The 22,395-nt window shown below is 52.5% G+C and overlaps 2 protein-coding genes across 11 annotated transcripts in view; one reads left to right on the top strand and one right to left on the bottom strand.

The window, feature by feature from the left end:
- Nucleotides 1–1,940: 1,940 nt before the first annotated feature.
- SNAP29 (synaptosome associated protein 29) lies at nt 1,941–14,847 on the bottom strand. 2 transcript variants are annotated; one of them, XM_027088761.1, is made up of 5 exons: nt 14,375–14,831; nt 9,362–9,558; nt 8,498–8,583; nt 6,964–7,062; nt 1,941–3,733 (listed from the first exon to the last, which is right to left on the bottom strand). In XM_027088761.1, exons 1-5 carry the CDS (start codon nt 14,807–14,809, stop codon nt 3,576–3,578), a joined length of 975 nt encoding a protein of 324 aa, XP_026944562.1. In that variant the 5' UTR covers nt 14,810–14,831; the 3' UTR covers nt 1,941–3,575. The 2 variants fall into 2 exon arrangements, with proteins under 2 accessions (XP_026944562.1, XP_026944563.1); XM_027088762.1 differs by lacking the exon at nt 1,941–3,733 and adding an exon at nt 3,734–3,846 and having other exon boundaries at nt 14,375–14,847.
- Nucleotides 14,848–14,990: 143 nt separating this feature from the next.
- PI4KA (phosphatidylinositol 4-kinase alpha) overlaps nt 14,991–22,395 on the top strand; it is a 95,040-nt gene continuing 87,635 nt past the window's right edge. For 4 of the 9 annotated variants that reach the window (XM_027088755.1, XM_027088754.1, XM_027088751.1 and 1 more), the window contains exon 1: nt 14,993–15,151. In XM_027088755.1, the coding sequence (XP_026944556.1) occupies nt 15,026–15,151 (126 nt within the window). In that variant the 5' untranslated portion in view covers nt 14,993–15,025. Of the gene's footprint in view, nt 15,152–22,395 lie in introns of all 9 variants that reach the window. The other 5 variants (XM_027088753.1, XM_027088752.1, XM_027088757.1 and 2 more) reach the window with 3 other exon arrangements.

Here is a 22,395-nt window from a genome sequence, read left to right as displayed (position 1 = left end):
GGCTTCTCACTTGCCTTCTTCGGCTCTGCTGGCAGCCCCAGGCAGGAGGCCTGCTCTTGAACTCCAGCCACGAAAGCACCTGGTGACTCCAGGGCTGGAAACCCCACTATTTAAAAAAGTCTATAAAAGGTGTTAATTACTAGGGTCCTTCTGAGTCCCCATCTCAGCTGGGCCTTCGACAGCCTTTCCCTGATGATCCACCTCTACCGTCCTCTTTCTCTGTTCCCACCAAGGAGATAAAGGCTGTCAGATGTCAGGTTCCTGCCACCCCCCTCCACATTAATATGTTGAAGCCCTAAACCCCCAGAACCTCAGAACGTGACATTTGGAGACAGGGTCTTTACAGAGGTAATTAACTTAAAGTGAGGTCATTAGGGATGGACACAGGGAAGATGACGTGAAGATACTGTTTGGCCTGTGAGCCTAAAACATCCACTCTCTGGACCTTGAGGGTGTGCCAAGCCCTGAGCTGGACAGCGTTGCAGAGGCACCGGGAGGCAGGACAGATGGATTGACAGGCTTTCCAGAAGCACGAGACGTGGCAGCCAGAACCAAACACCTGAGGACTCAACAAGGAGGGTTCCCCCCCTGACACCAGCTCTTTGAAAAGGACCTCACAGGAGGCAAAGTTTGATTAAAAAACAACTTCACATTTTATTTTAAGGAATATGGTCATTTGTTGAGTTGAAGGCATGAAGTACAAGAGCTGCTCTGACACACTCTGAGCAGAAGCTCCTCCTCCCATGTGCACTTTTAATGACTCGCTCATCGTTTTGTACACATTTCACCCATCAGAGCTGAAGACGCTTAACAACATTGGTAACTTTAAAAATTCTGCAGAAAAGGCCTATGTAGGCAAAGTATAAGATTTTTACTAAATTGCTGTGGTGTACACTTAAAATCACATATTCACAAAAAGAAGTTAAAGAAAGAGAAATTAAAATGCACTTATGTGGGCTTCCCTGGTGGCGCCGTGGTTGAGAGTCCGCCTGCCGATGCAGGGGACGCAGTTTCGTGCCCCGGTCCGGGAGGATCCCACGTGCCACGGAGCTTCTGGGCCCGTGAGCCATGGCCGCTGAGCCTGCGAATCCGGAGCCTGCGCTCCGCAACGGGAGAGGCCACAACAGTGACAGGCCCGCGTACCACAAAAAAAAAAAAAAAAAGCACTTATGTACTTCCATTCTTGCCACCTGAGGTAAATTCAGGTCTCCTTTCCTATATAACACAAAAAAGACGTCCACGAGGCAACCTGCCACTGTTAACTACAAATCACTACGTTAAAAAGTTCCTCCGAAGGAAAACGCGCTTATTGTTAAGTTAGGAGCACACTTAACATGTAACCAACCTTGAGTTAGAAAAGCCACTTTTTGGAAGGCACAGTTGGTTTCCAGGTTGACCATGGAATTCCAGATCTGTCTTCTGGACCCCATGTGGCAAGAAGGACAACCCTGGCCGGGTACCCCCATTTCTCCCTGACACGTGCGTCCAGAGGGCAGAGTTTTCCTCTGCTCACAGTTACCACACGCAGGTCCTGGAGGCTCCTCTGGTCCTGCTTTGTTCTCTGAAAGTGTGAGCGGCTCTGCTGTGTGAAGCAGCAGCCACTGGCCCTCAGTGGGTGTGGGAGCAGGTGGGGACCCGGCAGAGATGCTGCCCAGCACGAGGATGAGACAGGCCCTTGGCCCAGGCTTTAGAATGAAGGATCTGAACAAGAACAGAACCAAATATACGGGGAGACATGTGTGAGGGAAACGTTTCTAGAAGAGTGAGGGCAACTCTCCCTCCACAGCTTGGGGTAAAAAAGGGGGTGGTGGTGATGGGCTTCATCAATCCAACAAAAGACACAAAATAAGGTGCTACTTTGCTTCAAATTGGTTAAATCACTAACCCCATTATGTGAGAGGAGGGCTGCAGACAGTGTTTGCAAGTGGCCTTTGTCTGTATTTATTTGAACGGAGAAGCTCAAGTCTAGGCGTGCTGACTAATCTCCACGTGTCTATGCCTGAGGGCAAGGAGCAGGAACAGTTATCATGACACCCACTGAGGAAGGCGTCAGGGAGGAAAACCCTGGAACATGCTGGGTGGACGGGCACCCCCAGGCTGCCCTGCATCCTGGTGTCACGCTTTGGAGCAGCCTTTTTGCTGGAAGCCCTGTGAACTCGTTCAGTGTGGGCCGGGTGGACATGTAAAATTCTTCCTTTTTCCAGTTACCAGGAGAACAACCATGATGGGCTTGTGATAAGCAGATGTGGGTCTGATTACCTTCCACAGCATCCAAACGCCCTGTGACATTCCCAGTGATGTGGGTCAGACTCGCAGGGCGGCTGGAACATGACAGAAAGATGTATCTGCCCACAGAGGCTGTCAGTGTTTTTAGGAAAGTCAGGCATTATGGAATGGAACTTTTATATTTGAATTGCTACATAAACGCTGTTGCATTGCTGCTGCCCCTTAAAGACGTTCCTTTGCTTTAAGGGACTTTGTTTATATTCTACTGAACCAAAGTGGTGAAGGTCACCGTGCCGGGGCCAGGTTTCAGGGTGAAAGGCACTGTGATTTTAAGGTTTCCAACCTAATCTGTCTTATTAAAATCAGTCCCTTTCACCATCTTCAAAATATTTTAATTTATTTGCTTTTAAAAAGACCAGGACCTCGTGGCTTCAATTATTTTGTTGGAGGTACCAACATCAAGAAATTCCTTTAAGTACAGAAATCAATTTTAATTAGTACTTTTAAATGATTCTCTTTTTTTTGTAAAATGAAGAGAGAACAAGCTAGGCCAGGTAGAATGATAACATCTGGGCTTTTTTTAAAGCCATATCCTTCTGTGCACAGTCAGTGTCATTAGTGGAGCTCCAGTCCTAAAACTGGGGCCAGAGAATCAAGTGATGGGTCAAGGCATGTTGCCAGCAGCACAGAAGAGTGGGTGGGAATCCTGGATGGGCCAGGGGACCCCAGGCACCGAGTAAACATGTTTGGATGGGGGGCCTGGTCCAGATGACCTGAGGGCAGGGAGCTTGGTGGAGCACGTCCGTGTGATGCTCCTCTCTCACGCTCTGCAGGCCTCAGACAGCGGGCCAGGGAGCCTCCAGCCAGGGCAGAATGTGTTCCTGACCCTGTGCAGGGGCAGCGGGGCTCACCTAGCTCCCTATGTGCTTCCAGGCGTCACAGTGAGCAGGGCTGGTCTGAACCCCCTCCTACTAAAATCAAACGCCTGCCAAGGGGCTCAGAGCATCACAATGTGCTCGTGGGGGTCGGGGGGAGAAGGATGCCCACAAACACGGGTCACATGGCCCTCAGCGCTCTACCTTGCGGAGGCCTGGGGACGAGAAGCACAACAGACGGAAGCAGAGGCCGGCATGACCACCACTCTGCCCGCACACCTCTAGTCAGGGCCCTCAGAGAAGTGGGGCACATGCTTTCTCTACAACAAAACCTCTTTTGAGACCCACTCTATTACAACATTTGCAAACACATGTGAAATCACATTCTAAAGTAATAACTGAAATTTCTTGGGCGTTTAAAAGAAGACCTTTCAAATCTTTTCATCACGATGGAGTGGAAATCCGCCTCCGTCTTCAAAGCTGCCGAACTTTCCTCTCTGTACTCTTGATGTTGACGTCTAACTTGTCCACTTTGGTTGTGAGGCGGTCAAGAATGTCGTCCTGCTCCTCAATCTCTGTCTGCATCCCCAGGGCGATGTCCTTCAGCCGGCCCAGGCCCACGGACAGCTCATCTGCGGGACAGGAGAGCACACACGGGCCTGAGCCAAGTCACAGCATCGGGACCTGCAACCCCAGATGCTCCCCCCATGGGCTCGGCAGCACTGCAGTCACTGACCCCTCCTTCCTGGAAGACAGGCCAGATGCCAGGGCGTTGGTTACATGCTCCAAAACATGTGCAAGTGAAGAGAAAGCAGTAGCGCTTAACAGGAAAGCCACTCCTCCCTGCCACCCACCAGGACACCCACTATTAGTACACGGTGTTTATTTTAGAAATTCATATAGAGCCACACACCTTTCAGCTGCCTTTGAACCTTACATCTCCAGCTCCCTAAAGCTGGGTCAAGCACAGGTCCAGAGTGGCAAAGAGGAAGACCCCCATTTGGAAACACATCTGAGATACAGCTCAGGCTTTTCCAGTCTTTATAATAAGTATTTCCCTTCTTTTAAAAAAGTTGTAAAAATCAATCTCAATTCATTTTTAAGAGAAATAAATTCTATAAGAACACGGTCAGCCTCGAGTATGTGAAGGGCTTCCTTAGCACAGTGACAAAGAAAGAACTGACCATGAGTGGGGAGGAGACCAGCCAAGGGGCCCGGGGTCCCCTGATGGGGCTGTGCAGACCGCAGAGGGGAGTCGTGACGTGACTGACTCTGTCCAGATGAATATAAAGCCCCTTCCCTGTGTGTGTGTGTGTGCATGTGTGTGCCCTGAATGTGTGTGTGCATGTGCACAGGGTATGGGGACGGGGTCACATCCAGAGCTGCTTTCTGCCCTTTTACTAGGAAAGAGCTGGGGGAAAACAGAAGAGGTGGTGCTTTGTAAGCCTTTTCACTAAGTTAAAGATAAAACATTAAGTGAAAAAGGTCAAAATACACAAATAGCTGGCAATGGCACCATAAATCTAAGCAGAATCAGATTTTTTAGAAATGGTCTTCCTGGGACTTCCCTAGTGGCGCAGTGGTTAAGAATCCATCTGCCAGGGCTTCCCTGGTGGTGCAGTGGTTGAGTGTCTGCCTGCCGATGCAGGGGACGTGGGTTTGTGCCCCAGTCCGGGAAGATCCCACATGCCGCGGAGCGGCTGGGCCCGTGAGCCATGGCCGCTGAGCCTGCGTGTCCGGAGCCTGTGCTCCGCAACGGGAGAGGCCACAACAGTGAGAGGCCTGCGTACCGCAAAAAAAAAAAAAAAAAAAAAGAATCCATCTGCCAATGCAGGGGACACGGGTTCGATTCCTGGTCCAGGAAGATCCCACGTGCCACAGAGCAACTAAGCCCATGTGCCACAACTACTGAGCCCGCGTGCCACAACTACTGAAGCCTGCATGCCTAGAGCCCGTGCTCTGCAACAAGAGAAGCCACCGCAATGAGAAGCCTGTGCACTGCAACAAAGAGTAGGCCCCGGGGCTTCCCTGGTGGCGCAGTGGTTGGGAGTCCGCCTGCCGATGCAGGGGATGCGGGTTTGCGCCCCAGTCTGGGAGGATCCCGTGTGCCGCGGAGCGGCTGGGCCCGTGGGCCATGGCCGCTGGGCCTGCGCGTCTGGAGCCTGTGCTCCGCAGCGGGAGGGGCCACAGCGGTGAGAGGCCCGTGTACCGCAAAAAAAAAAAAAAAAGTAGCCCCCGCTCTCTGCAACTAGAAAAAGCCGGCATGCAGCAACAAAGACCCAACGCAACAAAAACAACGAAAAGAAAAGAAAAGAAAAGGAAGCCTGTGCCCCTGTGTCCCATGGACACTGACAGCTGTAAGGCCACCCAGGTCTCATGGAGCTGCCGGCAGCTGGGACGGCTTGGGACCCACAAGGAGCTGCACTGCGGTGAGAAGCTGGATCAGGGAGGGCCGCCTGGCAAGGGACCGCCAGCAGGGCCGGGCGTCCAGGAGGCAGAGGGACCTGCCCGGGGCAGTGGTGTGGCCCCATCAGCAGGGCCCATGGACGGCTGTGCTGGGGTCCCCTGCGCTGCTCTGTGTCCCGCTCACCCTGCCGTCCCAATGCACACCCTCAGCCTCTGGGGTAGGCTGTCCTTGGTCTTCTTCCTGCTGCACTCCCTGCATTCCTGAATCTCGCCCCCTGCAATAGGTCTTCCCCCCAGCAGGCACCAGTGCCAGCCCTTCTTGGTGGGGAAACCTTTGGTGGGGAGGATGGGGGGCCCGCCAGTCCCTGTGTTTCTCTGGAGTCAGGCCTGGCAGATACACCCTCTGCCTGATGCCTTCGGCTCCAGGGCCGAGTCCAGAGGACAAGCAAGCAGTGACCTCCGGGGTGCCCCTGGGCTCCGAGGGCAGACAGCAGTTGAGGTTCAGGGTGGAGAAACAGAAGGAATGACACCAAAGCAGTTGTCACTGCTGGACGGTGGAATTTGGGTGTTGGTTTCCTTAGGGCACTTGCCTAACTTCACAGTTTTCTACAATGAGTCTATGTGCTGAGAAACAAAGGTTAAATGAAGGTTAAATAAAGGATGTGGGTCTGCCTCACGTGTTGTCTGTACCAGTAGCCCGGGCTGCTGGAGTGGGCACTGCCCTGGGAGAGCTGGGGGCCCGTGTCCCCTGGGAGGAGAGAGCAGGGGAAGCATTCCTTTCTGTCTCACCCTCTTTGCCATCCCCTAAGGGGAAGGAGGGTTGGCAAGCAACCTGGGTGGCCATGGGGGAGGTTCACACGCAGGAAGCAAAGGTCAGAGGGGGCTGCTGAGGGGCCAACTCCTCCACCCGACTGCAAATAACCCCCTCCTCTCTCCATTTTCGCCTTCTGGGCCCTGGGTGTAAAGTAGGGACAAAACTGAACTTCTCCTGTGTTTCTGGAGACTGGTTAGGGAGACACCAGAGAAGCCAGCAGGTATGTGGTTACAACAGGGTGCCCTGGAGCCCGAGGCCCAGGAAGCAGGGTGCCTGGCCACGCGGCCAAGGTGCTGCTGGCCCCATGTATGCCTGACCTGCTGGGCCGCCTCCCGCTAGCCTTCCAGTTTTGCTCACCTGACCCTGCCCGAGCCCAGGGCACACGGAGGAAGCAGGGTGGCATGGCCGGGTGGTGAGGGGGGTGGGAAGAGCCCAGGCTGCACAGCGTAGTCCCCAGACCCTGACCCTGTCGCTGTCACCTCCCAGACAAGAGGTGGGGACGGAGACAAGCGGGCAGACCCCAGAGAGGGCGAGGGGCTGGGATGTTGCACACGCGCACGTGTGCGTGTGTGTGCAGGGGTGGACAACGGGGGGCCCCGGTGCACGCAAGCCGTGGTGCTGGTGGCGGTGCTCTGGTCTTACCGAGGTTGCTGTCAATCCTCTGGTGACAGGTGCGCAGGTGCAGGTTCCTTGGGTAAGCCTCGGAGCTCACGGCAGAATCGGCCCCTCCAGGGATGGAGTCTGAGTTGACAAAGAAACACCAGGAGGACGGTTAACTGACACACTTGAAATGCCGCTTCACAAAACTCATCTTAATCTGGAAAACGGGTGGAAGGACTAAGGCGGTTGGTTCTGAGGCCACTGAGAGAGGTAGGCGGGACAGGGAAGGGGCGGGAGGGAGATGCTTCCTGAGGGCAGCCCCTCGGAGATCAAAGAACCCCAGCCTATGGGTCACCTGGTCAGCCACGGACCCTCGAGCTCAGGAAAGAGATTCATGCACGTAATGGTATGGAAGTTGGAGCAGCCACCACGCAAACCCACACAGGCTCCGGAAAAAGAAACGTTAAATGATGCACATTTGCCCCCAGAAATCTTCTCTGAACCTCAGTTTCCAAATGCACACAGAAAAGCCCTGTCACCCAGGGTATGTCTTCTGGGGACCATCTCTTTCTAGACTTGGGGTCTCTCCTTCAGCATGGCCTACGGAAGCCCCTCAGCGCACAGTCTTCTCCCACTTCCTCTGCAGCTTTTGCCTTCCCAGATGAACCTCCGGGCCCTCCTCCGCCAGGCCTCCCCTCGGCTGTGCCCGCAGGCGGCACAGGAAGCATCTGGTTACTTCCAATGTGCCTGGCTCTCTAGGGGTCGACAGAGCCCCCGGGAGGCCTTGATTCCTTTCCAGATGAGGGATGTTTCTGGGCCCATCATTTGATATTAATGGGACGATCTGACACAAAACACCTCCTATCTCACACTCCTTGTCCACACGGCCGCTTCTGCGCCCACTGGGGCTCAGGGGCTACATTAGCCTCCTTCTGTCACTGCAACAAAATACCACAAACCATCCTTTGGTTCTGGAAGTCAGACGTCCAACCTGGGTCTCCCCGTCCTCAGACCCAGGTGTCAGTGGGGTTGGTTCCCCTGGAGGCACTTAGGGAGAATCCGATTCCCGGCCCCTTCCAGCCCCTGGAGGTCAATCCTTAGCAGCGGCCCCTCCTCCACCTGAGAGCCAGCTGCCCGGCACCTTCAAACCTCTCACTCCATCACTCTCTCCTCTGCCTCCTTCCCACTTGCAAAGGACCTTTGCGATTTCACTGGGTCCAACCGGAAAACCCAGGATAATCTCCCCAACTCAAGTCAGCCGATCAACAACTGTACTTCCCTCTGCGACCACGATTCCCCTTTTGCCATGTGACCTGACATATTCCTGGGGCCTGGGGATTAAGGCGTGGATGTCCGGGGGGTCATATCCTACTCAGCATAGGTGTTTCCCTGCCTGAAGATCTCAGAGCTATACAGGCCAGGCTCCCACTCCCTTATCCCTCCCTCCATGGGGGAGCAGGGCTGAACCTGCCATAACGCACACCCCCTGCTCCCTGAGAGAGGCACTGAGGCCCCCGACGCCCCTACCCAGTGCAAAGTGTCCCCGCAGAACCCGTGTGTGGGCGGAAGCACTGACCTGAGTCATTGAGCTTCCTGAGGTTTGGGTGGCTGGTCTGGTACTGTGCCTCCTGGTCTTTACTTGTACTTATGGCTTCTTTCAATCTTTGGATAAAAGTTACGAGAAGAAGAAAACTTTTAGAAAGGAAAAGCACCTGTGACAGTGCAGTCTTTTCTAACAGTGCCCATGTGAGAAAATCAAATGCCTCTTCTGACCAAGATACAAAGCCAAATGAATATTCTAACTGCAATTATGAAAACACTGAATAAGGGGAGCAACCTACATTCTTTGTGTTACGGTAGGTAAGGTGTAGATTTTCTGTAATGTGGTGATATTGTCTTTATGATAAAAGACAGATACAATGATCTGACATATGAGCAACAATCATGTTTTAGCAGAAACAATTATTTTACGTTTGAACACATGGCATTTATATGCCAGCCAAAATTGCAGTATGATTTTATTATACCTCTAGCCAAAAATTTTGAGGAAAATAATCTCTGATTTTAAAATGATAATCAATGGGCAACTTGAATTAGATATGGGGAAGCTGGACATGAAAACTTTTTAAAGCAAAAATTCTGTGAAGTGAGTCACATTTATACTGATTAGAGTGAACATTCTCTTTCAAATTACCAGGAGCAGTAATTTATGGAGACCCAATTCACGCACAGTTTGCAGACTGAACAGCGTTCACATCACACAATCAAGAGCAGTGGAGAACGCTTCTTGTTTCAAAATGTCTGAAGACAAATCCCTCCCAGTGAGTAACTTTCAGGGTCCTTTGGTCCCTTTAAGGCATGAGAAGTGTCCTGAAAGGCTCGGCCACCCGCACTAAACCCCCCTCTGCTGCTTTGCTCCGGCCAGACGGGCACCGCTCACCTGCTGCTGGGCTGGGGGGCAAGGGTGCCATTCTGCGCAGGTGGGGTCTCTGAGGGTTTGGTTCTGAAGTAATTGACGAGCCCTCCGAACACACTCTTGATGCTGTTGATGTGCTTCTGGCTGGTCTTCAGATCCTGCTCCATCTTGTCCACCATCTTCTCTGTGCGCTCCAAGGCCCCTCGCTGGCGCACGAGTTCCTAGGGAGGATGAGACGTGATGGCATTGCACCTTCTGTAGCTCCCCGTCACCCGCAGAGGAAGGCTCTCTGTAAATCCTCAGCCAGCACTTGGGGATGGCGCAGCCCCCACCCTAACCTGAGTCCCGCCCGAGCTCTGGAGGGGAAGGTGCCAGCATTAAGTGTCTCGTCCTGATTGCGATTAAACTCTGGTTTTGAACAACCAGCAGGCAGAGGTTGATCTGGAGTCGATACGCTGAATCTAGAAACTTGAGAGTTACCCCCATCAATGTCGCTCCCCTTCCCAGGGAGCATGACACACATACGCACCAGCAGGAACGCAGGAGCTGGCGGGGAACATGCTTGAATGCGGGGCTCCGTCCCGGCAGGAGTGACAGTGTAGAGTGGTCTTAGGTGGCAAGAGAACCACCAAGGGCAAAGGTTGGTGCCCCTCGCTGCATGTGCAGGCTGCCCAGGCCGCTCATACCGTGTGTTCCCGAGAAAGGCCTTGTCTGGCTCCTTGCCCTCGTATTAGCCTGAAGAGTGACTTTGCTTCCCAGAGTCCTCAGGTCAGCCTGACAGTCTGCACCAGCAATGTGGTTTACAGGGTGGGGGGCCTTGAGCCACACAGTGTGACCTCTGGAGGGGCTGGAGACTCTAGTCAGCCAGGCGGGCAGCCGTGCCTCCTGGATGTCCCACGTCACAGTGGGGGGAGTGCAGGCTGCACACACAACTCCACAGAGAGGGGACAAAGGGAAGCTGTGCTTGCTCTCCTGGACTCTGCCCACCAGCTTGTCTCCCTTGAGGATTTTAATCTGCATCCTTTTGCTGTAACAAACCACAACCGTGAGTATAACAGCTCTACTAATTCTGAGTTCTTCTAGGGAATCGTTAAACCTGAGGGTGCTCTTGGGGACCCCCACAACACCTCTAAACAGCACTTCTCACTCTCAGAGGCAGAAGGCTGCAGAGCAGACAGCCCCTGGGCTTCCCCAGCACAACTCCTGGTCAGCAAAGCAAGGTCTCCCAGACACCATGGAGGCCACGGGTGAACATTTTAGGAAGGAGCAGCAGACACAGCCAGATGCCACGGCGCTGGTGTGGGATGTATGACCTGCCTGGACGGTAAAGACCCGGCCTCACAAGGTGCCTCACAGCTAAGAAGCCAGCAAGTTTGATCCTAGAACTTTTTAACAGTCGAATTCAATCACTGATCCTTTATAAAATCTACTGGGAATTACTTAACCGAGCAGCTGATCGTCTCCCTCCATCAGCTTCTGCTTCAGGATAGGGTTGTGCTAAGAACTCTGGCTGCATCAGAACCAGCCCGGGCTGCATTGGAGGTGAGGCTCTGGTCAGTACAGCCCCTCACCTGGAGAGGGGACGGGTCTGCCCAGAGGATGAGGGCACCACCCCAACTCACAGGAACACCCAGAACAGAGGGCTGTGATGGCCTCCGTTCCCAGGCTGCACAGGTGTCCGTCCCCACGTGGCCCACCTCTCTGAACTGAAGGCCCAGCAGGGTTTGGCGACTGTCGAATGCTGGAAAGACTCAATGAGGTGAGGGGGCCCCACACGAGACCGTGTGCAGGATGTGCTGGCCGGGCTGCTGAGAGCATCCTGGCCCGACTCCTCTTCTGCTGATGCTAACCAAGCTGGCCACTCAGGCCCTCATCCAAGGTTTGTTGCTGGACTCCCTGAACTGAGACCCTGGGCTCCACAAAACATCACTGGCGCGTGCTCAGCAGCCAGAGGGGGCAGGCGGTCGGTCTCCTTGGCCAGGGTGGTGAAAGGGCACATGAAGACTGCGTCCACGTGGGACACAAACAGGCAAACCATTAGGGGACTGGTCGCAGAAAAAGAAGCCATCCACTAGAGGGACCACGACGCAGAAAGAGCATGGGACTTCCCTGGCAGTCCAATGGTTAGGACTCTGCGCTTCCACTGCTGGGCTGGGCTCAATCCCTGGTTGGGGAACTAGGATCCCACAAGCCACTCGGTGTGGCCAAAAAAAAAAAAAAAGAGCAGCGCATCACGTGTTGCTATGGAATGCCCTCCACCTTGTCAAGCAACGTGCAGTGTGGAATATACAAAACACTTCTTAAGTTAAAATTATAAAAAAAAAGAAAAAGATAAGTATAAGCATGTTTTTTTGCGGTACATGGGCCTCTCACCGTTGTGGCCCCTCCCGCTGCGGAGCACAGGCTCCGGATGCACAGGCTCAGCAGCCACGGCTCACGGGCCCAGACGCTCCACAGCATGTGGGATCTTCCCGGACCGGGGCACAAACCTGCATCCCCTGCATCGGCAGGCGGACTCTCAACCACTGCGCCAGAAGGGAAGCCCTAAGCATGTTTTTATACACAGAATATCTCCACAGGGACACTGCAGGAACAGAAGGTGAGTGGCAGGGGGTAGGGGGGCAGCGGGTGGGAGCAGCCTTCACGGCCTTCTGTATCATTTCAATTTTGAACCCTGTGACTAGATTATCACTTCACAAAAATTATACCTTAGGGAAAGAAAAGAAGAAACAAATCATGCCTGAGAAGTGGAAAAGCCATGTGGCCTACAAGTCTCTATGGTTCTGCACTGTGCTCCCCAGGCCGGCCCACCTCTCCTCTATCCTGTGGGGTCAGGACCTGAGGCGAGAGCCTTCCAGAGAGGTGAACCCTACAGGTTTCTCAGGAGAAGGGCAGCTCTCCTTCACTAGAGGTGACCTGACTAAGTAACTTTGCCGCTGCTGCCATGCTGGGCCTAAAAAAGTCAAGTCCTCAGTGTCTAAAACATGTGTCCTGTTTTGGCACCTCTCAGCTGGGTATGTGACGGGCACCTGTCTAAGTTAGGAGGTTAGTTTAGTGGTGATGTGGGTCTGCTGGGACAGAGGCCACCACCAACCCCCCACCCCCAATCCCCCAGGGGAATGAAAGAGCGATGAAAGGGATTCAAAGACAGTAAGACAACTTGGAGATTATGGGGTAGGGTGGAGACGGGGGTGCTGACCATTCCTGCCTCCCAGGGCCTCCAATAATTGAGAACTGATTCAATCCTGGAAAAATTCCATGTGTAATCGCACTGATGACAGAGCCTGTCACCTGCTCAGTCATGATCATACAGTACCTCTCACAGCAACACCTGGCTTGGCCATGCCAAGCCTCACGGCCTGAGGTGCCACTCTGCCTTTGCTCTCATGGTCCCCATTATAGGAAAGAAGGAACTTTGGGGGCAGCATGGGGTTTGTCACCACAATCCTTATGAAACAACGTTATCCTCTGTGTTTTTGGCACTCCTGACCTTCCCTCTGACTGTACTGGGTCCTAAGCTCCTCCTCCAGGCCCTTTCCTGGAAGGCTTCCTGGGCGACACTTTCCTGCTCAGGAGCTGTGGCGTTGGGCCAGTGCCTTTGCGTGACTCTTCTCTTCCTTGGGAAGTCCCTCCTCCTCCTCCTATCTACACCTTAGCCTTAGAAGCCAGAATCCAGGGTATCCTCTGCCACAGTATTCTACTTTCTGTCACTCTGATTTCCTACTTCACCCGTTCTCAGTTGCCAAAGATGTCTTTATTTTTGGCTGTGCTGCTTGGCATGTGGGATCTTAGTTCCCTGACCAGTGATCGAACCCGCGTCCCCTGCATTGGAAGTACAGTCTTAACTACTGGACCACCAGGAAAGTCCCCAAAGATGGCTTTTTAAACAGTTCTTAGTTGGCTTCCTTGGGCCTGGGACCCTTAATCAAGTGACTCCTCCACCTGGGCCCTAAGACCTAAGGCAATCCTCCCAAATTTAAGTCAACATTTTCCATTTAGACTGTAATGTAGGAATCCAGTAGACACAAGCAAAACTTCCTCAATGAGGCTAAAGACAGGCAGGTGGGCCACTGAGAGATCGGGTGATAAGGAGAAGTGGGGAAGGGAGATAACCCAAGGAGGTGGTAACGGGAGAATGATGGGATGGACCTCAAGACTGGCCAAGACTGTAAGTGACCAGGTCAGAGGGAACTTCCCCAGAGAAAAGAATTACGAAGAGACCCAGGGAAGAACATGATGCTTTAGCTTCCATAACTACAAATGCTTAAATTGAATTATTTTTAGCTGATATAGCAATCACAGGTTATTACATTTTTTAAAACTTTCTGAAGAAATGCCCAACACAACTGTCATTAGTACGCTGAGGCGAGAATGTGGTGCCTAAGAAAGAACAGCTCTTACCCAAGGTCCTACTCTCTGAAACCACCTATGGACGTTAAGAAGAACTGCAGAAGCTAAGCTGGGACGGCAAACAGTCACAGACCGCCCCCGTCTCTCTAGGACATCTTCGTCGGGATCAGGAAGGAAACGTAAGGCCCTAGACTCGACCAGACTCGGGCTCCGGCGCACTCAGCAGTGTCCAGGCAGACAAGACCTTCACTCCCCTCCTAGCGAGGCGGAGGAGCGCTCAGTGCCGGTAAGAACCCAAGGTCCATCTCCTCGGACGCTTGACACCAGCAGGCACAGTCCTCGCTGGGTCACTCCAGGAGGAAGGGCTGAAGCCACGGGCCAGGCTTCTGTCCAGGGAATGTGTAAAAGAAACAGACCCTCCACGTCCCTAACCCGGGGTCTGCTGTCTAGAATCCCTACTTACCTGGACCGAACAGCGTGGAAATGACCCCTGACGACGCGTAGAAAAACAACCACCCTGTGGACTAAGCTCAGGAGATCGCCAGGGGCAAACTGCCCCTTTCGGGTGTGAAAACGCGCGTCTTTACGTAGCTAACAGATTGTTACCGACCGTCCAGTCACCAAAGTACAAGACCCGTCCTGGCTGACCGGTCGAGCCCCCAGGAGCCCCGGCGACCGCGGACTCACCTCGGAGGAGGCGACCCCGATCCTCTCGGACTCGTACATCAGGGACAGGGACCTGCCGGTGCTGGCGGCCGTGGCCTCGGCCCGGCGCAACACCTCCTGCCGCAGGGCCTGCTGCCGGTCGGCGGGAGCGCCGGGCCAGTCCGCGAGGTCGCGGTTGTCCGTCCACGGCGCCGGCCGGACGCCCTCGTCCTCCGCGTCATCGTCGAACGGGTTGTAGCTTCGGGGATAGGCCGACATGGCGCCAGCGCTCGGCCTGGAGCAGGCGGGAGGAGCCGGGCGCGGCCGAGGCGAGGGGCGCTCTCTGACCACGGGGCAGCTGCAGTATCGCAGAGAACCTACAGAAGCTCCCGTACGCCCGTAGCCGGCGCCGCGCAAACTCCTTCCGCCAGAAGCTTCCGGAGGCCCTGCCTCGGAGCCGACCATCGTGCACCGCATCGGGGGGAGGGGGCCACGCCCGGCGCTCGCGACCGCCGCAGGCCGCACGGCTCCCGGCACCCCCCAGCGGTGGATCTGCCCGAGGCCACGCCCCGCTTGCGTCGGCAACAGAGAGGTCACGTGGCGGGGAGGCCGGATGGAGCCGCGCCTGCGCCGTGAGCTTCGGCTGTCGCGATCCCGGTGAGGGAAGCTGGCGGGCGGTGCCGCGGGGTGGTGATGGCGGCGGCCGCGGCCCGGGGAGGCGGTGGCGGCGGCTCCGGCGCGTCACGGGGTTTTTATTTCAACACGGTCCTATCGCTGGCCCGCTCCCTGGCCGTGCAGAGACCGGCATCCCTGGAGAAGGTAGCTCGGCGGCTGGGCGCGGGCTGACAGGAGGAGGGGCCTGGGGCGCGGGAGGCGGGGCGGGGGTCTGCGGGAGGCCGAGGGGGTCCCGGCTGCCGGGGGCGCGGGGTGGTCTTGAGGGAGGAGCCGGCGCGGCTAGGTGCCGAGGGCCGCGGAGCTGGCAGGCGGAGGTCTGGGGCCCTGTGGCGGGCGGGGCCGTGAGCTCGGGCGGGCTGAGCCGCGGGGCCGCCTGGTGACCGCCGGGCGGGGGCGGCGGCGAGGGGCACGGGCAGAGCCGAGGGCCGGGGTCGAGCCTGGGGTCGGCTCCCCACTCGCCTTGTCTTCTGTTTCTTGACTCTGGGGCGTTGCCGTTCTCGGGGAAGGGGCGCTTTTCCGCGCTTTGCCCTCAGTGGTGAAGGGCGGGTGAAGTAGCGTATCTGGAAGCGGTTTCTGAGACGCACATTTGCTGCGCATTGTTTTTCTCTGAGACTAGAGGGGGCGTTAGACCGGCTGAGAGAGGGTGTTTGAAGAAAAGAATTCAGGCCCCGGGGGTTCCTTATCTTGGGAGAAAGGTGAAAGGCAGCCTCAAGAGTGCCTGGGACGGTGGGAAAAACGCAGCTTTTAGAGTCGGAACGTCCCTGCACCGTCACTGTATGTCGTCTTGGACGTTCCTGTAACCCTCAGAGCTTCTGTGTCCTTATCTGTGAAATGAAGTGGTTCTTGAGCATTAAATGAGTTCAGGCAGAAAGTGCCTGGCCCAGAGTTAGGCTCAGAGTAGGTGGACAGTAAAGGGCAGCTTTCCTCCCCTACCAGGGCGTGATGATGAGTGAGCACGAAGGGATGGGATTATTCTTCCCTACAGCTTCCTGGTGGATGGAAAGAACGTTGAGCGCTTGGGAGTGGTTTTATGGCTCTGGTGAGGGAAGTGAAGCTAAAAGGCTGTTGCACACACCTTGGCAGAGTGACCTCGTCCTTCCTTGGCTTTGTAGGTTCTCAGACTTGCACAGTGAGCAGGTCTTGGGAGACTGATGCCAGACTGATGCCTTCTAGTTAAAGGAGGAGTACAATAGAATGGAAAGACTATGGGTTGTAGCCATAAGATCACCTGAATTTAAATCCTGTGTCATTCACTTACATTCGTGTGAGTCTGGGCAGGTCAGTTCACCAGTCTGATCCTCTGCTTTCCCCTGCAAAATACAAGGGCCATACTTGATACAAGTATTGCGAAGATTGACAGAATGACAGAATGAATAAAGGGAGGCAGGTGGGTGCCTAATGAACGATCACTGTTATTGCATGAGGCTGAGTGATGGACCACAGTGCTGCTTTATGGAATCAAATCCATGCCAGCTAGTCAGCACATTCTCTTCTTAGGAGGAGGACCAAAAGTTGTATCAGAAGTTTGCTTGCTGGACTTGGAGAAGAGGGTGCAGGGAATTGGATGATCTTAAAGAGGGTCCTGCGGCTCTAGGAGTGGCAGCACCCTTCCTCACTCAGTAACTGAAAAATGCACCTTCAGCTCAACTCGCCTTCTTCAGTCTTCTTCACTAGTCACAAGAACATTCTGTAACTGCAGCATAGTTTTCTATCTTATGGTAATGTGTGGGTAATCAAGATTACACAATGTTTTACAATGAATTAAAGCAGCTTTTAGGTTGGGCTCCCTAATACCATTCAGTTTCATCGGCTCATTTACAAACCATAGCAGGAAAGAGTTAACAGAGCCCGGGCTGCTGTTTTTTTAAAAATTAAAACTAGGCGGGCTTCTCTGGTGGCGCAGTGGTTGAGAGTCCGCCTGCTGATGCAGGGGACACAGGTCCGTGCCCCGGTCAGGGAAGATCCCACATGCCGCGGAGCAGCTAGGCCCGTGAGCCATGGCCGCTGAGGCTGCGCGTCTGGAGCCTGTGCTCCGGAACGGGAGAGGGCACAACAGTGACAGGCCCGCGTACCACAAAAGAAACAAAACAAAACAAAAAACTAGGTTATTATTGCCAGTGTCTTTCTTTCTTTTTTTAAAATTAATTAATTAATTGATTTATTAATTTATTTTTGGCTGCATAGGGTCTTCGTTGGTGTGTGCAGGCTTTCTCTGGTTGTGGCAAGCGGGGGCTACTCTTTGTTGCAGTGCACGGGCTTCTCATTGCGGTGGCTTCTCTTGTTGTGGAGCATGGGCTCTAGGCGCATGGGCTTCAGTAGTTCTGGCGTGTGGGCTCAGTAGTTGTGGTGCACGGGCTCAGTAGTTGTGGCGCACGGGCTCAGTAGTTGTGGTGCACGGGCTCTAGAGCACAGGCTCAGGAGTTGTGGCGCATGGGCTTAGTTGCTCCACGGCATATGGGATCTTCCTGGACCAGGGATCAAACCCGTGTCCTCTGCATTGACAGGTGGATTCTTAACCACTGCGCCACCAGGGAAGTCCCCGGGGCTGCTGTCTTCAAAAGGGCTTGCTCGCGAGGTTGGCCCTTGGCTGGCATCGGGAACTTTGTGCTTGAACTGTTCCTTCCATTCTCTAACTGATCAGGATGGTTCACTGTGTCTGACTCTGTGTAAGCAGCATGGTTTATGGTGAGCACCTGCTTTCCTTCTGGGAATCTGGAATTTTGATGGTTGCTAGGCAGGCAGTGCCTAAATGACCAGCCCCCAGTAAAAATCTTGACACAGACATCACTCTCGTGTTACTGCATTGCTTGCTGCTGTAAGGGGTGTGTGCTTGGGGTGCACCCTCACAGGAGGGAGAGACAAGAGGAAGCCCTTGCACAGCTTTCTCCAGACTCTCTACCTGTGTCTGTTTCTCTGGCTTGGATCCTTTCACTGTAATGAAATTTATCTGCAAGGAGGACTATGTATGTGTGTGTGGTCCTGAGGACCCAAAACTACTTCTTTCTCAAGAGGAGGTTTCTGTAGGTGGCTGATTGCATCGGAAATATGTGAATTCCTCTTGTCCTCATCTACGATTTTGAGACTTGATTATACTTGGGATCACTGTTACTATTTAGTCCTGTACTGTATGTCTGCTTGCTGCGCTCCCCTACTTTAAAACAGTTGATGAGAAGCCCTTAGCATTCCTAAGGGAAAGATTCTTGAGGTTCTTAAGAGTAAAAGAGTTTCTGAGTACCCACCTGGGAAAAGAAAGCTGGGGACTTAAGCAGGGAGATGAGTGTTGAAACCCCCCACCCATTTCTTTGTTTTCATTTCTTTCTCCTCCTTTTTTCCAGAGAAGACAGAGGACTGAGTGGGGCCTGATGCAGATAGGGTTGACCCAAGGAAGGCTGTTTTCTGAACTAGACCTGACACCTCAGCTCAGACATGGGAGCTCAGGCAGCCTGACATGCTTTCAGTGGCACTGGGACTCATTAATGACACAACTTACCCTATCTTTGTCCCTCGGCATGCCACAGTGGGTTTGACTTACTCCATTCACCCACCCTAACCCCAGGCCGTGAAGCCAAGCCTATCACTACTGAGTGCATTTTACTTGTCCTTAATTCCTTAATTTTTCTCTTTCATCCAGAAAACATTTATTGAGCACCTATTGTTAATTGGTATGCATTAGGCCAGGTAAATAAGAAACTCCTAATTTGATTGCTTAGGTGACCAGCAACAAGTCAGTTTTGCTGCAAGTCCCCCATGTGCTCTTGTGCCCCATGTCTGGTGACCAGATTCCTGCTGTGTTCAGGTAGCCAGACCCAAGGGCCCTGGGCATCTATTCTAGGATCCTTATCTGAGCTTTGACCTCTTCCTGTTAGGCTGCCTCTAAGACTGGAGTCCCAGCCCTGAGGCCCACCCCTGGGATTGCAGCCCACCTCTGAGGACACCCTCCGTGAGGCCCACTCAGGCCTCAGCCCTCTCCCTCTGGGGGAAAGAGAGGAGAAAAATTGAGAAGAGAGTCCTGCCTACACTGAATCCATCTCTGATTTCCATCTGCCTGCCCATCTTTTGCTCTACTCTCCTGGATCTTGCCTGTCTTGAGAATGTTGCTGAGCCGCCCCTGCCGAGCCTCCTCCTGGCTCTGCCTGGTCATACTCCTCTGTACCCTGGAAGTCAGGGGACCTGTTCCTGCCTCTTCTCACCTGGCCTGTGCCGTACTAACGGACCCTGAGCCCAGGATGTGGAGAGTTCTAGGCAGAGCTGCAAAGCAGGCAGCATTCTGTGCCCTCCTGCTCCTCTTCCCACCCTCAGGAGGCTTTGATCAGACTCCTTCCCCATTTCTGAAAATACTCTCTCTTATTCAAGTTAGGGTGCCAGAACCTTGAGGTGTTTAGCTAACTATTGACCTGATGTTTAAAGGGCACTGCGGCGTTAGGGACAGGCTGGACCCTCCCTGGTGGACAGGTGTGCTTCAGGAGACGCGCTGGGTAACTCTTATAAGTAACTGGAGGAATATGTGGCCAGGTGCTTAGGACAGTGAGCTTTCTGGAGTTCATGTTTATCCAGTCTGTCCTTTAGAGTGGTCTGCTGTGGAGTGAAAAATCCTGGTATTGGCATTTTTTCAGCATCACGAAGCTGAAAATTTCCCATCCTGCTCCCATTCCTTTGTGAGGCCATGTTAAAAAACAAAACAAAACAAAACGAAAACACGGAGAGGAGAGAGAATAAGCTTCGGCAGAGGATATTCATGTTGCTAGAACCAGTGTTATTAAATCAACTCTAAAATATTTTAGGAAGAAATTGGAAGAAGAAAAATATCTTACCTGTAATCAAGCCACATTAACTGTATTAGTTTTCTGGGGCTGCTGTAACAAAGGGCCACCGTGGCTTAAACAACAGAAATGAATTTTCGCACAATTCTGAGGCTGGAAGGGCTTGATGAAGGTGTCAGCAGGGCAGGTTTCTCTACAAGCCTCTCTCTTTGGCATCTAGATGGCCGTCTTCTCCCCGTGTCTTCACATGGTCTCCCTCTGTGTCTGTGTCCTAATCTCCTCTTCTTAGAAGGACACCAGTCAGATTGGTAGGACTGGCCCTCCCTCATCACCTGATTTTAACTTAATTACCTCTTTCATGACCCTATGTCCAAATACAGTCATATTCTGAGGTACCTAGGCATTAGGACTTCAATATATGAATTTGTTGGAGGACACGATTCAGCCCATGACATTAACCCATCAGCACTGTCATTTCTTAAAGCTCTTTTTTAGTTTTTAACCATATATAGCTATGTTCACTTTATTGCTTTTTGCAAAAGTAGCCCATATTTATTACTTTGATAGTGGCATGTCATTTTTTGCGTTGACAGACCATACTTAAGCATTTCTCTGTTTAGACTTTCTAGTTTTTCCATGTAAAACAGCATGTTTGTACGCTTAGCATGTTGTCTTCTTCTGAATTACATCCTTGTGTTAAGTCATTGATGGGTCTTGATGTTTACTGCCCACCTGTTTCCAGAGGATTGTACTTAGTTGTGATAGCATCAGCAAGACACCTTGTGCATGTTTATAGCTTCACAAGGTTGGATTTTGCTGTATTTTTTCCTGGCAACTCAGTCAGCCTAAAAGGGTACCTTACTCTTTTGAGCCCAAGATAATGATATTGACCGTGGTTGGCTATTTATATTGTGAATTAAGCAAACAAACAGCTCCCAAGGCAGAATTGCTAGGATCGTGTGATGTTGCCGTGTTTTTGTTTTCCGTTATGTGGAAACTTGAATGTTCTGTGTTCTCTTCATGCTTGCAATCCTGCTGCTTGAGCACTGACTCCTGGCTGTGACCACTCTGGGTTTGCTAGGTGTGCACACAATCCTGACCCTCAACTAACTTACAAATTAGTAGCAGCAGTATTAGGTGCAGGGCTGGCCGGTGTCTGTCCAGAAAGGAGCTGGTGGTGAACTGTGTAGCTTTTCAATAAAAATACCCTGGGAGGATATTTAGCTGTTTTGTACTTTGCTGGGGTGGGAGTGGGAGGTGCAGATAATTTCTAATTTGGGCCCCAAACCTTTTCTCCATGGCTCTTAATAGGTTTGTGAAGAATGTAATAGAAGGTAGAAAAGTGAAAAGTGCTCCGAGAAAGCAAAAGTATTGGGAGGTTACCCTCAGTTGAGATTTTAAATAGGGATGGCTTAGAAGCCATGAGGATGGGCATTTGCAAGTACTAAGCGCATTGGCGAGGGAGGGTCATTTCAGATGGAGAGAACAGAGGGCACAGCACAGAGGAGAATGAGAAACAGCAGGTGATAGTGTTTGGCGGAACAGGATGTGTTTAAAGAGAAGAGTGGAGATGAGGCTGGAGAAGAAAGCAGGTGACCTTGTTTATGTTCCTAGACTCAGAGTCTGCATCTAATTGATGAGACAAGGAAGATCCCGTGGATGTTTCAGGGCCTGAGGCTGGTGTGCCTTAGGAAACTGATTATAGCTGTGTTGTTTGTTTCAGTGACCTAGGGAGAATCAGGAGTGGTGTGTCATTAGCCGTCTGCTCCCCCAGAGGGCAGAGATGTTCTATTTCTGACTCCTCACTGTGGATTCTTTTTTTCTGTCAGTGTTTGCAGTTTGCATCCAGTGAAAATGTGGTTGCCTCCAGTCCCTTCCACCAGCAGCTGTTCCCATCATGGATTTTAGTTGCTGAAATGTTTCTGTGTACTTATTTTCCTGGTTTCTTATTTATATATTTTTGTATTTGCTTCTCTCATGAAAAAAGCTTGGCCTTTTGTGAACATTGCCAAGCCAGCCAGAGCCCTACTTTCATTTGTGTGAAAACCTGATGCGTAAATACAGGTTTGAGGCAAAACCCCTCAGGTCTCCCTTGCATTTATTCGTTGAGTCTGAGAGGCTCTGTCTTTGCTGTGGAAGCCATTCTCTTCTGAATGTTTCTGTTTAGAGCTGGTCTGGAAGCCGGGATTCAGGACAGCCAAGGGTACACCATTATGAAAGCAAAAGATGGTGACCTCATCCACCCATTCATTCATGCACTAAGTCTTTGAGTGCCTGCTGATTGCCAGGCACTGTGCTGGGCCCTGGATGGGCGCCTTGGAGGGACAAATAAATAGACATGATCTTGCTGTCATGGTGTTTACCATGGAGGGAGACAAACAGCCTTAAACAAAGAACTACAAGTAAATATGATTTAAAATGGTAACAAGTGCCATGAAGCAAAAGTAAATGGTATAAATGGTATACTAATTTTTTTTCGGGGATCGACTTTACTTGGGCTTCTCACAGTGGTTAGAGCCACTCCGTCTTCAGAACAATCACAGCACAGGAAATGCGTCACTGAGGCTGCCCAGAAAAGTCTGACCAGCTGAATCTTATTGCTTAAAATACACATATTCACAATAACTG

The sequence above is a fragment of the Aethalodelphis obliquidens genome, unplaced genomic scaffold (genome assembly GCF_003676395.1).
Source record: "Aethalodelphis obliquidens isolate GAN/ISIS:26980383/991018 unplaced genomic scaffold, ASM367639v1 scaffold63, whole genome shotgun sequence".
NCBI classification, from domain to species: Eukaryota; Metazoa; Chordata; class Mammalia; order Artiodactyla; family Delphinidae; genus Aethalodelphis; species Aethalodelphis obliquidens.
The sequence above is the reverse complement of the archived record's forward strand: the minus strand, read 5'-3'. Positions and strand labels throughout refer to the sequence as shown.